Source organism: Anguilla anguilla, chromosome 8 (genome assembly GCF_013347855.1).
Source record: "Anguilla anguilla isolate fAngAng1 chromosome 8, fAngAng1.pri, whole genome shotgun sequence".
Taxonomy (NCBI): domain Eukaryota; kingdom Metazoa; phylum Chordata; class Actinopteri; order Anguilliformes; family Anguillidae; genus Anguilla; species Anguilla anguilla.
In genome coordinates, this window is record NC_049208.1 from 33,444,111 (window position 1) to 33,458,519 (window position 14,409).

Consider the following 14,409-nt stretch of genomic DNA (forward strand, 5'->3'; position numbering starts at 1 on the left):
CCAAATGTATACTTTGTTCATGAAATACATCACTTATTGCTCACTGTGTTTGTATTGACGCTCATACTCTCAGTATTACGATTGGTGCCCGCTAAACCGTGCTTGCAAGTGGTACTCAAACCCAGCCTTGTATCAACTGATGACACAGGACTGGAGATAGGGAGGTGGGAGAAGAATCATTGGAAGAGGAGGGAGTGAGCGACTGGGAAAATAGGGAGTTGGCTTAGAAAAAGGGAGGGTCTGAGAGACAGAAGCTAGCAAATAATTTAGTAGAGAGATGGCTGATGTGAGCGAGGTTTTGATGTCGGTTCTGTCCACTATTCGGGTTCCGAGGCCCGGAGATCGTGTCCACAAAGACGAATGCGCCTTCTCTTTTGCAAACCCGGTGAGCGCATATTTTCACAGCTAACTCTTTCGTTTTTCTTTGATTTCACAGCTTTACTTTTACACTATGCTGTCTGCGCATCTCCACGTTTGTTTGCCTTGTGCATTCTCATTATGCTCCATCACTGTGCTGTGTCACTGTGGGTGCAGTATCCACATTCCATCGGTTTTCATCCATTTTGATCTTTGGCCAGACATTTTTTGCACTTTGTGTTTCCCCCCAGCTTGGTCCTGGCTATATTTTACGTATCCCCCTTTTCCTATTCTATGGTTATTATGTCAAGTACAGCCATCAGCATCTGCAGTCATCAAATTGTAGCTCGCTAGCGGCGACACCTTATTAACATCCTCTGTTTACCTGTGTTGCAGGAGGCAGAAGGTGGTCTATATGTGTGTATGAACAGTTTCCTTGGCTTTGGTGCTCAGTATGTGGAAAGACATCACAATAAGACTGGCCAGCGGGCGTATCTGCACATCAAGCGCACTCGTAAAGCACAGGTGACCACCTGCTCCCTTAACACAACGACCTTGTTGTCAATGATGATGCTTTCTGGATGCTTAATAGCATGTTATACTGCATTTTAAAGAAGCATTGTCCAATATTAGTAAAGAAAACTAGACTGTTTTTTTTCTTTTTGAAATCGGTGGTGCACAGTTTCTGTCATGATACACATCTTTCATACAATGTTAGTTTTTTACTGGATAGCTCATTCGCATTGCATATCTGCCTGTTAATCTCTTGTAACACTTAACATGCTACACTACAATAGCAGCTGACGGTTCTTTATTTTGCTTTGACAGATAATTTTAGCAGATTTGTTATCATGACGTGTAAAATCGTATTCTGTGTGATGTGCTTACAGACAGATGAGGACACAAATTCTGACTCACCAAAAAAGAAGCCGACACGGTTGGCTATTGGTAAAACGCTGGGTTTAAACTTATCTGTCCATCTTTCTTTCTTTACTGAATTCAGATTGTGGTACAGTCTATGTCTGTGATCTCTGGAAATGAGCTGGACATAGAGTACGATACTCTTCCAATCATTCTCTCCCTCTGTTCTCCTTTCTCTCTGTCTTTCCCAGGGATAGAAGGAGGATTTGATGTAGAGCAGGAGCAGTATGAGGAAGAAGTCAAGGTTGTCCTCTTTCCCGACAAACAGGAAGTGACTTTGGAGGACCTGACGACCATGCCCGATGTTGTGAGAGAGCGGGTGAGGCCTGTCAGGTTGAAAAGGGGATCACACTGATGCCAGACTTATATTTAATGAAGAAAAAGATGCATTTTTTTGTGTGCATTGCATGGATCTCAAAGCACTGTTCAGTTGACTTTCACTTCGTATTCTGTAGGAGGTGTCAGGTGGACTCCCCTCAGCCCTGCTGAGGCAACAGGAGCGATGTATGTTGGGTTTGAGCTGATGGTTGCCCCTAAGTGGCCTCAGCCCCCAACATTAGGAATGAAGTGAAGGGCGCTGAGTTATCCGCTCTGCTCACAGGTGTCCCTGTCCATGGCGGGGCTGATGTCGGCAGACTCGGTGGGCCACGCCCTGCAGGTGCAGCAGTGGGATGGCGAGGTGCGGCAGGAGTCCCGGCACGCGGCCGCGCTGAGCCAGCTGGACAACGGCGTCAAGATCCCTCCCAGGTACAGAACCCAGGCCTAAAGAATTCAGTGTTGACCCCCCTCTCCCTCATTTTAAATAATTTTAGGTTAATTGCTATACTCAAAGGAATACACAGAACCGCTATTGCTTCTGGTGCTGGATCCGATGTGACCTCAGAACCTGTGCACCCATAAGCCCATACCCCACTGGACACCCATTCTCTTGCATAGGCGATCTCACAGCCTGTCTTCTCTCTCTTTCTCTTTCTCTGTCAGTGGGTGGAAGTGTGATATGTGTGGCTTGGAGGAAAACCTGTGGATGAATCTCTCAGATGGGAAGGTGCTCTGTGGGCGCAGATACTTTGATGGCACTGGGGGCAACAATCACGCTCTCCTGCACTTCCAGCAGACTGGATACCCCCTAGCCGTAAAACTGGGTACTATTACCCCCGATGGAGCAGGTGAGGATGCTAGTGGGGCCTTTGGATTCATTTGTGTGTGATATGATTGATTGGATAAGATGTGATATGATTACAGAAGAAATTCCTGTTTTTATTAATGCAAATTATGAGGATATATCTTCCCCTCTAAGGAAACCTACTTAGTTACTGAAGTTGTGTTGGTGGTCCAGCAGGGGACACTCCCATCTGGTAAAATTCCTCAATGTAGCGATAGAGGCAGTTTGCTGAGCAGAGGTGATTCTAGAGACTAGAGGAGCTCTAGGCAGAAAATCCTATACGGCTATTCTGACAGACTTCCACTGTCACCATATTACCCAAAACTCCTAAAATGGCCCGGGGCCCCAGTCAGTTGCCTGCCTTGTCTGTTCATTAGATTCCCCAATGATGCTGTGGAAGGTACTGTCATGGAGACTAGACATTAAACCCTAACTAACTGTGGTCAGTAAAGATCCTTTGACATGTTTCAGGAGTAGGGGTGTTAACCCCAGTCTCCTGTTCAAATGATCAGAATGCCCCCTATCTTTGTCTGTTCCCTAGTGACCTTCATTCCCCAGGGTTTCAAAATAAAAGTTATTTATTAAAATATGATTTCCCATTTTAAAAAATTACTATGGAGTATATGAGTTAGATAACTGGGTCATTGAGACTGTTTGTTTCTGATTATTTCAGATGTGTACTCTTATGAGGAAGATGACATGGTTCTGGACTCGAAGTTACCAGAACACCTGGCTCACTTCGGCATTGATATGATGACCATGGAGAAGGTACTTTAATGACTTCAATGAATCGGATCCTTGATTTAATGGCACAAACTGACTGAGAGTATAGCATCCACATCACTGCACCAGGACCTTGGGTTCTTTTGGTTGAGATGAACAGTGCCATCTACAGGACTACTAACTGCTTGTCTATCTTTTATCTAGGCCTGTATTCATAAATGATCCGAGAGTAAGAATGCTGATCTTGGATCAGATGGCACCTATCCATATTCTAACCTTATCCACTATGAACCACAAGGTGAAAACTGATCCTAATTCAGACCTTCTAATCTCCTCCTAAGATTTTATGAGTACATATAGGTCTTCTCAGGTGGCTCAAGATGTAAAGGACCGACCAAGCCACACCCAGAGGCACTTATATTTTGCAGTCTAGGACAGGAAAGCTGCGGGATGCCAATGCGCTTGATGGTTCTCTCCATCTCTCCTGTGTCTCGCAGACAGAGAGCACGATGGCGGAGCTGGAGATCGCGGCAAACCGGCGCGTGGGGGAGTGGGAGGTGATCCAGGAGTCGGGGGCCATGCTGCAGCCCCTGACGGGCCCCGGCCTCACCGGGATGAGGAACCTGGGGAACAGCTGCTACCTCAACTCGGTCATGCAAGTGCTCTTCACCGTGCCAGACTTCCAGCGCAAGTCAGTCCCGGATTTTACCCACCTCAGACACAGTGTGAAAATGCATAGGGAAAGAGAAGGGCTAGAATACAGGGACAACCAATCAGTAATCACCAAATCCTAAAAACAATGGCATATCCACAGCATAAACATCTTGAGTGCATAAAGACACTCTGTGAAGGTTTAGATCCGTTCTAAGATGATAGTGCAGTATGATGACTTAGTGGAATCGTAGGCTACGAAACAAAATTGATTTCAATTTATGTTGATAGTATTTTGGTAAGGATGCAATAAGATTCAGTAAATCAAACAGGGTTAGACATATTGGGGCAGGGTGTGACATTCCTCTCTGTGTGACCCCTCTGTCTGTACACCGTGCCTGTGTGCTCTGCAGGTATGTCTCCAACATCGAAAAGATTTTTGCCAACGCTCCAAGCGATCCCACACAGGACTTCAAAACGCAAGTGTAAGTGTTTGTAACATTACACTGAATATTTCACACGGAAACACATTTGTGTAGAATTAAGTATTGTAAGCAGCTTCTGGGACAAGATAAAGAAGAAAGTAGCGGACTCCACTCCCTGTCTAAGTGTCCTCTCCAAAGTGTCCTTAATGACTGGTGTTCTAAATTAAAACACTACAGGGAGTGCAAGGCCGTGGCAGTTGTACATTACTGTCTTTTGTTTTTAATATTCGCCACTGATTGTTACTCGATTTGTTGTCTCAGGTGAGCCGACACTTTCTGTGTCAGCTCTTGTAGGCATAACGGAAGTTTTCACCTTTCCTGTCAATGTCCACTTGCAGGAATTAAAACGGTGCCGGTGGATCTATGTTTGTGTATACACACTCCATTTCTCCGTCTGTGTTTCAGGGCAAAGTTGGGCCACGCTTTGTTGTCAGGAGAATATTCTAAACCTACCTGTGACTCTGAAGATGACCCCAGTGTGAGCCCTAAACCTACACTTATGGACGCATGATTTTATGCATTTTGAAAGTCAATATATTTATTATAAATTCTATCTTTGGCTTTCAGGGTTATCAGGTCGGCATAGCGCCACGAATGTTCAAAGCATTAATTGGTCGAGGACACCCTGAGTTCTCCACCAATCGGCAGCAAGATGCTCAGGAGTTTTTTCTGCACTTCATTAACATGGTGGAGGTACATGCATTCGATTTCCTGTAACTTCCTGTGAGCTTTGTAACTTTTTCATGCCTGTTAGCTGAAACACTGTATTTAACATGTTAAGTTCCTTTCTCACCACCTCAGCTGATGTTATGCATTAGGAGTGCTCTTACTTTAAAGAAGTAGACAAAAGTGTTGCAATGAAAGGAAGAGGGCACATGGTCTTTAATTTCTAGTTCCACTCCTCCGCAGCGGAATTGTCGTTATGGGGAAAATCCCTCGGAGGCCTTTCGCTTCCTGGTGGAGGAAAGGATCGTGTGTCAGCAGTCAAACAGAGTCAAGTACACACAGAGGGTGGACTACATCATGCAGTTACCTGTGCCAATGGAACAAGCCACCAATGCAGGTGAACACTACATTTCCCAGCAGCCTCTGGCCTTTTGATTTTTTTCTAATGGACCTTCATTGCTAATGCAATGTTCATGTCATGTGGCACTTTCTGACAGCTCCAATATCTCCAACCGGGCAGTAAAATACACACAAGTGTGTGAATGGCGAATGAAAAATGGCTGCCACGACGAACTTGGCAATCGTTCAAATTTACAAATCATAATATAATTTTATATTTGCACCCATTCGCCTCCACACACTCTGTTTGTGATTAATTGTTGAGCCACTACCTACTACAATTGGGTGGGCGTTCTTGTTAAGAACAAGAAATAGAGCAAGCTACCATATGCTATAATGATATTTCTGACGAACTAGAGCAGCAGGTAGACGGCATTCACTGGCGTCAGTAGATATTGGATCAAGCTTTAACATTATCCTCATTATTCAGTGTTCATAGATTCCAACTTGTAACTCTTGAGATCCAAATAAGTGCGCATCAACCAGTGTGCAATGCTTGAACACTTCAAAATCAGAGTAATGGGAAGTCGTCCCATCATTGCAATTTCTCCCATATGACGTGAACACGGCATATATTTTGACAACAAAATGGAGACTTGCTGACATTTGCTGTCCATCAGATGAGCTGCAGGAGGCGGAGCAAATGCGTGTGGAGGCGGAGGCTGCTGGCGTGCCCCCGCCTCCCGCCCCCAGGGCTTCTATTCCATTTGAAGCCTGTCTGGCTGCCCTGAGTGAACCCGAGACTCTGATGGACTTCTGGAGCTCAGCTGTCCAGGCTAAGACCACTGCCAGCAAGTACGGGCTGACTGACAAATGACTTCACATGAACAGTCACATATCACTTAATATTGCTGGGGGCTAATGGGGATCGGTAATGTTAGCTATAGTTTATAACCGACAACAAGAGATCTGCAATATGTTAACGGTGGTCTCAGTGTCTGAAGGGTGATGTAGGGAGGTGGCTGGTGCTATTTACATAACATGTTTACAAAACCCACTGTCCTGTAGAAGTGTGCATGAAAATGCAATACCAAATGTACAGTAATACTTAGTATCTAATAATGTTTGCTGCAAAAAGATACTTTATATATATATAATATAGTCCGCATGTGTTTGTCAAAAGACTTTTTACTTTTTATGAGTTCAGTACTATAATAAACCAATGGGAATGTCTGAGGTACCAAGCCAAGTCAACAAAAGCAACACAGCCCAGGCAGCTGCCATGTAAATGCTTTAGTGGGTCAACCCAGAATCTTGCTTGAGTTTCATTCTCATAGAATCACACCATCAGCCCTTTAATGCACATGCATTATCCATGAAGAAAGAAGAGATTATGGACTTCAAGATAGTGAATAGTGTTTCGTGTATAGTGTTTCTGTAGTGTTCCTGAACAGGCTCTGCACTGCTGACTTGTCCTTAATTTTCTTAACATAACTGTCCTGTGTCTTGCTTAGAACAACCCACCTTGCCTCCTTCCCGGATTATCTCGTCATCCAGATCAAGAAGTTCACCTTTGGCCTGGATTGGATACCTAAGAAGCTTGGTAAATGCGGTCTTTCTCAAAAGTACCTTCACTTAAACTGTCATTTGTAGTCTGTGCCAAACATAAGTCATGTTCAAATCGTTGCCTCTCGGTAAGTAGCACTATCTCAATAGCTTTTACAGTTTGTTGTGGTACAGTATGAACCAGGCCTACAATGAGCTTAGTCATTCAATGGAGGGAAGTAGTTCAGTGCCTTGTTGATTAAGGAAACTGATAAATTTTCTTGCTGTAAAGACTGCCACTGCAGTATGAACGAGAATGTATCTGTCCATGCGATTAGCTTACTGTGACTGGGAGTTTGCAGTGGCAGGACACAGTTGGCTTTGTGGAGCACGCTTATGTTGGCCAGGGTTCCTTGGGTTACTGTTGCAAGAAGGTCCCATGAGCTGCCCAACAGACTGCCAGTTATTGCCAATGAAATGTGCTTCTGCTCCTTCAGTTGGTGCTAGATCCATTGTAGTACGTTCTCAGGCTTAACGTGTGGGACACAGTCAGTGGTTCAGAGGCTAGTGTACTGGGGCAATGCTTCAGCTTTCAGTGCTACCTGTGGGTGCATGGACACAATCAGCAAATCCATAATTTGATGAGAAGTGGGAAAGTAATGCTAGTCACATTATTTTGTTATATGAAAGTACTGTAGCTGTACAGACAGGGATGAGTAACTCTGATTGCTGTTTGTTTGGTTCCAGATGTGAGTATTGATGTGCCTGAAACACTGGATCTGAGTTCGCTCAGAGGGACGGGGCTACAGCCAGGGGAGGAGGTGCTTCCGGAGGTGGCCCCGCCTCCTCTCATGACCCCCGACGTGGAGGTCAAAGGTATCCTGGGCTCCCACGGCAACGAGGATGACGACTCGCTCTACTCCCCACTGCTGTGTCAGTCTGTCTGTCTTTTCTTGTCACTTGTGTCTGCGTCTCCCATCTACCCACTGCATACCTCTTTGGCTCTTGGCTTCCCTCTTTCTCTCTTTTTACATTTGTTTCTGTTCCTTTTTCTGCTTTCTGTTTCTCTTTCCCCACTGCTCCTTTACATTTGTGCCTAGTCATGCCCAGGAAGTGAATTTGGTCCAGCGTGCCACTGAGAACCTACTGTATTGACACATCTTTTTTGTGAACAATTTTCTTTTTCTTCTTCTTTTGTTTTTTTCATATATTTTTCACATAACTCTAATAATTGGAGACAATAATACTGTATTGAAGTGCTTTATTGACAGAATTTGCATTTGTATTGCCAAATCATGGCAAGGAACATGTGAAACACCAGATGGCAAACAGTAATAGAATAATGTAATAGAATTATTAAAATATTATCATTAATATATCCCTATATTCCTATTTTCCAAGTGTGTTTCTGTAGCAATCCTCTGACTGTCAGTTTGAATTGTCAGTTGTACTACTCAGTGTGCGTGTTGTACTAACTTTTCCTCTCTTTCTCTCTCTCTCACTCAGCCCCTGTAATGGACGACTCCATAGTGTCCCAGCTGTGTGAGATGGGCTTCCCCCTGGAGGCCTGCAGAAAGGCAGTCTACTGCACTGGGAACACTGGGATCGATGCAGCCATGAACTGGGTGATGGGTCACATGGATGACCCAGGTGAGCGGGAAGGGCCCATTCAGGGGGTTTGGAAGCAGCTGGGGCTGTGTTGACATCAACATTCTGATAATCATTCAAGCCAACCTGAAATATTACTAAATTGTGCTTGCTCCCCCCCCCCCCCCATCTCCCTGTCTGTGATTGGCTGCAGACTTCTCCGCCCCCATGGTGTTGCCGTGCGGCAGCTCGGCGCCGGGGTCCACGCCCACCGAAACGATATCCGAGGATCACTTGGCAACCATCGTCTCCATGGGTTTTGGCCGAGATCAGGCCACGCGAGCACTGCGGGCCGCGGTGAGTCCCAGTACACACGCCGATGAGTTAAACACACCGATGAGTTAAACACGCCGTTGAGTTAAACACACCGATGAGTTAAACACGCCGATGAGTTAAACACGCCGATGAGTTAAACACGCCGATGAGTTAAACACGCCGATGAGTTAAACACGCCGGTGAGTTAAACACGCCGGTGAGTTAAACACGCCGATGAGTTAAACACGCCGTTGAGTTAAACACGCCGATGAGTTAAACACGCCGATGAGTTAAACACGCCGATGAGTTAAACACGCCGATGAGTTAAACACGCCGATGAGTTAAACACGCCGATGAGTTAAACACGCCGATGAGTTAAACACGCCGATGAGTTAAACACGCCGATGAGTTAAACACGCCGATGAGTTAAACACGCCGATGAGTTAAACACACCGCTGTTTTGTTACCCAACAGAGGAAAAAGCACAGACCTTCTGTAGCGAGGAAATGGCTGTTTTTACTGATACAACAATGTATTATATTGGCATTCCTGGAGAGTTAAATGTGTACGGTTTAGATTTTTGTAAGTCTGGCAATGGTTGGTTTCTTTTTAAATGAGAAATTTCAATGAAACTGTATTGATAAATCCGTTAATAGGAATGATTAAGTAAGGCTTAATTAGTAACTAGTTTAAATTAGCATAAAGAGCCGAAACAAGGATGGAGAGACTTTTTAGAGTGCTAGGACATGAGCACATATGAGTTATGCCAATACATACAGTACAGAGCCTAACAATGATAACATTGTCTTACAGAATTTGCATTGTACCAGCCAATTATTTGTTGGAAAAATGCCTCATAACTTATCTTTTCACATTGCATATATAACTTATTTTTTTATGTGAGCCAAATACTTTGTAACTGCAGAATTTCCAGAGTATTTCCTTAGCATTAGCATAGCATTTTGATCATGTTCTGCCTAACCAGCCCTGTAAAAGCAGTTCTAGTGGAGAGCTCTTTCTGATACCATCCAAGATCATTCTCTTGTGATTCCCTCTGGCCCCGTCTCTCAGAGCAATGTTCTGGAGCGGGCCGTGGACTGGATCTTCTCCCACCTGGACGACCTGGAGTCCATGGATGTGTCGGAGGGGGGGCGTTCCGCCGCGGAGAGCGAGGGCGGCAGGGAGCCCCCCCCTGGACCCCGCGTGAGGGACGGAGATGGAAGTCAGTCGCAGCACACGCCCGAGAGGGGGAGGGAGGACGTAGGGCTGGGGGAGAATGTGGGCAGTGGGCTTCCTGAGTGAACTTCCAGTTGTGTAATCCTGTTTGCACATGCCCAGTACTGCCATGTGCTTTCAACATGCTTGCTTTTGAGTGAATTTAATGCCCAAAAACAAAAAAGCTACAGAATGAATCCCCCTTGAATCAATCACAAGTCCACTTTTTGTCTAATATTTGTTAAAAAATGTTTTAGAAAGAGTTTTAATCATTTGAGTGTATATCCATAAACATCATATATATGCGCTACAATAATGTACTAATCTTTCTCCACTTTCTCTTTTCCTCTCTTATCTCATTCTTTATAGAGTATGAGCTGTTTGCCTTCATCAGTCACATGGGAACAAGTACCATGTGTGGTCACTACGTCTGCCACATCAAGAAGGACCAGCAGTGAGAATTTATGCTTTTATTCAACAGTCCTGACTCTCTCTGGTCTTCATTCAGTGCACAGCAAAAATGCATTGCGAAAGTACACATATGCTGTCGGCACAAAACAGCTAAGTATCTCAGCCGTGCAAGTGACACAGCGAAGAGACTTTAGACGCAATTAAAGCCATTTTTATTGTTTTATTATTTACTGTTGGATCATTTAAAGGATTTAATTTCAGTTACACAGCCACTGAAAATGGGCTTTGGCCTTAATTCAGGCCGGTTGGAAGTGCCCTAACCAAAAGAGCTTGGCAGAGAATTCTGAGACCTCTTTAACTGCATCAGCAGTAATCTTCCCTCTGATGTTGTACTAAATGGCATTTGTTATGGTTATACTTGAAAGATTAATGCAAGGGAAGTTTCAGGCTGGACATGTGAACCGTTTAAATGTTGACTTAGTTCAGAGATTAAAGTTCTATGTTCTATGGATTTCTGTTTAACAACTTTGCTCCTGTGTCTCTGCCTCCATAAAACATGCCTCTACATTAAACAAGAGACCAACCCTTGGTGCCCCACGGGTCAAATAATAGACTGATCAAAGATTGGTGAATGTGGATCAGCCCATCTAAAAGTAATTCCAGCCTCCATAAGACCTGCGCTCCCAGCTGTAGCCACGCCACTTGAGTGCCTGGAGCAGACATCGGGCCTGTTCATTGGCCACACCGGCAGGCTGGGAGCGGCTGCCTCTCAAACGCTTCTGCCTCAGTGTCCCATGATGCCAAGCACTCTGTTGGAGCCAGCAGTGCTACAAGGCCACCGGAGCTCTTGCACTCTCTTGAGAAGACTACATCTCACCCAAAATGCCCCCCACCCCCCTCCCACATTTATACAGTCCAAAGAATATTGCACTAATCAAGCTCTAATAATATCATATTATGTTTTTTTCTTTCTTTTCAGGTGGGTGATCTTCAATGACCAGAAGGTATGTGCCTCTGAGAAGCCCCCCATGGACCTGGGATACCTGTACTTCTATCAGAGAGTGGTTGAGTGAGAGAGAGGAGAGAGAGATACCTGTACTTCTACAGGAGAGTGGCTGAGTGAGAGAGAGGGGAGAGAGATACCTGTACTTGTACAGGAGATTGGGTGAGTGAGAGAGATACCTGTACTTCTACCAGAGAGTGGTTGAGTGAGAGAGAGGAGAGAGAGATACCTGTACTTCTACAGGAGAGTGGCTGAGTGAGAGAGAGGGGAGAGAGATACCTGTACTTGTACAGGAGATTGGGTGAGTGAGAGAGATACCTGTACTTCTACAGAGTTACTGAGATACCTGTAGTTCAACAGGAACATGACAAAGTGAGAGAGTGAGAGATATACCTGTACCTTTATATCAGAATGACTGAGAGAAACCTATCCCTGTGGGAGAGTACCTCACTAAATGACAAATACCATCTATAGGAGTGACTGAATGCAAGAGAGGGGGGCGAGAGACTGGTACTCTCATTTAGTTTGAGAGAGAGGTTAGAGGTACCTGTACCTCTACGGAAGAGTGACAGTGTGAGTTAGAGGACTGAGAGGGACCTGTGCTTCTGTTGTAATGAATGAGCAAGAGAGAGGGGTTGTGACAGAAGAGAAGCTCTGAGGCAGAAAGGAAGGAAGGGATGCAAATGGAACAGATCTAATCGTACGACTGGCACACACACAAGCGAGTGGCAGGTTAGAGGGAGGGATGGATGGACAGTAGGAGGTGTCCACCCTTTGTCACACCTCACTGACATGCCTCTCTCATGCCTCTATCTCTTGTCTCTATTGCCCCCCCCCCCCTCCTTCCCAAAACTCATCAGCTCTCCAAACTCAACCTCTCTGTTCCTCTCCCCCCTGGGCAGCAGCTTTTGTGTTGTGTTATAGCTGCTTCAGCCAATTAAGTTCCTGCTCTCCCCTATGAGATATATATTTAAAAAACCACTGACCAGAAAAATTAAAAATGAAAACTGAATCCACTGTACACACTGTACATGCACACTTCAGACAAAGCAGTGCTGCTTCTTCTGGCAAATGTGGTATGAAAGAGTGATAACAATGAGAAAGAGTGCGTTGCTGTGTCCCCCATGCTGTGAAAAATAAAAATGTATCTCTTCCTTGAATGCAGCCTGTGTGCTTGTGTTTGGTGTCCAAAGGGCCAATGGGGAACAGAGCCATTTTGAATGTTGTGCTCTGGGCAGGGGGATGTGTGGCAGCCACAAAACACCCGCGCCCCCACCCACACCCTCACATTCCAGTACGATAATAATATCTTCCGATACACACTGAAAATCTACCTCTTCAGATTGCACTGTGGCTCCCCTGAGACTCTTTAGGATTTAAAGGTATAGCTATGTAAATAAGTTATGTTGTCAAGTGGTATTTACAATTCAAATTGTTAGGCTGACATTACATTTACTGATTATACATGGGCCTTCTGTGATATCACATTTTGGACATGTGCATTCAATCACATTCATCCAAAATGAGACTGCCTGCTAAGTGATTGTAATTTGTTAAATAAAAATAGTAAAGGTCCAATATCCCACCACTACCCCAAGGAAACAAAATATTTTGCCATTGCTGTTGGTAGTTTAAAAAATAATTACTGTTGGTGTATAAATTGATGGGCTAAAAGGTAATAAAATGCCACTGAAAATGAGGAGGTTTTAATTTGGGCCAAAGAACATAACTGCATAACTGTAATGGTCTGCCCCTGGTGAGTTGCAACATTAAGCATGAAAAAACCAGATATTTACAAAATCAAGGAATTATTTAAATAGGAAAACCAGTTACACAGGTAGTGTATTGGGTAAGTAAGAATCCACTCAGCAATCACTGGGCTCTTTATAAAGGATTTCCAAGGGGTGCTGCCAATCCTACAATAAAAAAAAAACATAAAAGGGCAAGTAAGACACCAGCCTCATGCCACTATGGGCACCAGCTAGAGTGCTGAAGACAGCAATAACTCGCACAAGACAGCTGGGTGTAATTCACAAAAACGTGTCTCTTTAACATTAAAATGAAACAAGGCTGGCCATTGACACAGGACTATTTTGGACCTGTAAGAGGGAGTACTGCTTGTTACCCTGAGACGTTCTCCATATGTCTCAGAGGTTTTGTTGTAATTTGTTCCGCTCCCTAACAGATGAGGAATGCAGGTTCCATGTGATTCCTGTCGAGATTGGCTGTCAAGAAATCTCCACCCCAGAACAAGCAATTCCTTCGGGCTACACTGTTTCAGAGTGCTAGCCAGCTGCTGCTGCTGATAAAAAACATAACTCCTCACTTCCCCTCTGGCATGTTTACATGTACAAATTTTTTAAAAGTCCATCGAAAATGAATTTCTTTACTCTGATGTAGGCCCACTTGATGCGTCTTTAAGCAAACAATGGAGAGCGAGGTGGAGAATCACAGACGACTTTTTTCCCCTTTTTCCTCTTCTGACACTCCTTTGCCAGTAACCTTGTCTTAGTCGCGTGGCCTTCGGGGGCCTTGAAGGACACACCTGAGGGCAGTAAAATCGAAAGCGAAGTTTAGCAACTGCTTTATTCCCCTGTTCCACATACCCCCAAACCAAAGCTCAGCTGCGGCAGTCTGTTTACGATAGCTGATTCGACCACTGCATTTTTTCCATTCCAAAGCTTTGCTGTGCGCGCCATTTGGGGCCGTATCTGTGGGTTTGATGACAAGAATATGGTGAAGATTAGATTATAAGGGCCTATTGAGATTTTTTTTTTATGCAGGGCAAAATTAGTAAATTATGTCAGAGCTTGTGTGTACGAGTGTTTGTATTTTAATAGTGATATGATTGTAAAGGCATGTCCTGTGCATGTGATTGTGTGTGTGTGTGTCATGATGATGTAGTCATAAAGGCATGCTATGCATGGTTGAGTGTCATGAGGCAGTTATTAAGGCATGCCATGTGTATGAGTGTGTTTTAATAACACACTCATAGATTGGGTCCTGGGAGGGGGGAGGGTGGTCTGCTG

The 14,409-nt window shown here is 44.6% G+C and overlaps 1 protein-coding gene across 3 annotated transcripts; it reads left to right on the forward strand.

Moving 5' to 3' along the window:
* Window positions 1-108: 108 nt before the first annotated feature.
* On the forward strand, window positions 109-12,542 carry LOC118234180 (ubiquitin carboxyl-terminal hydrolase 5-like). 3 transcript variants are annotated; one of them, XM_035430591.1, is made up of 20 exons: window positions 109-385; window positions 754-882; window positions 1,248-1,305; window positions 1,470-1,597; window positions 1,880-2,025; window positions 2,260-2,444; window positions 3,114-3,208; window positions 3,661-3,854; window positions 4,228-4,299; window positions 4,705-4,777; window positions 4,867-4,992; window positions 5,209-5,362; window positions 5,985-6,159; window positions 6,819-6,907; window positions 7,597-7,725; window positions 8,356-8,499; window positions 8,651-8,793; window positions 9,823-9,973; window positions 10,336-10,420; window positions 11,357-11,495. In XM_035430591.1, the coding sequence occupies exons 1-20, from the start codon at window positions 278-280 to the stop codon at window positions 11,448-11,450; spliced, it is 2,478 nt and encodes an 825-aa protein (XP_035286482.1). In that variant the 5' UTR covers window positions 109-277; the 3' UTR covers window positions 11,451-11,495. The 3 variants fall into 3 exon arrangements, with proteins under 3 accessions (XP_035286482.1, XP_035286481.1, XP_035286485.1); XM_035430590.1 differs by having other exon boundaries at window positions 110-385; window positions 7,597-7,782; window positions 11,357-12,542; XM_035430594.1 differs by lacking the exons at window positions 109-385; window positions 1,248-1,305 and having other exon boundaries at window positions 7,597-7,782.
* Window positions 12,543-14,409: the final 1,867 nt, after the last annotated feature.

Coding starts and splice junctions, on each gene's coding strand:
- LOC118234180 (XM_035430590.1), top strand. CDS start 278: ATGGCTGATGTGAGCGAGGTTTTGATGTCGGTTCTGTCCACTATTCGG. Junction 3,209..3,660: donor ATATGATGACCATGGAGAAG/GTACTTTAATGA, acceptor TGTGTCTCGCAG/ACAGAGAGCACGATGGCGGA. Junction 4,300..4,704: donor CAGGACTTCAAAACGCAAGT/GTAAGTGTTTGT, acceptor TCTGTGTTTCAG/GGCAAAGTTGGGCCACGCTT.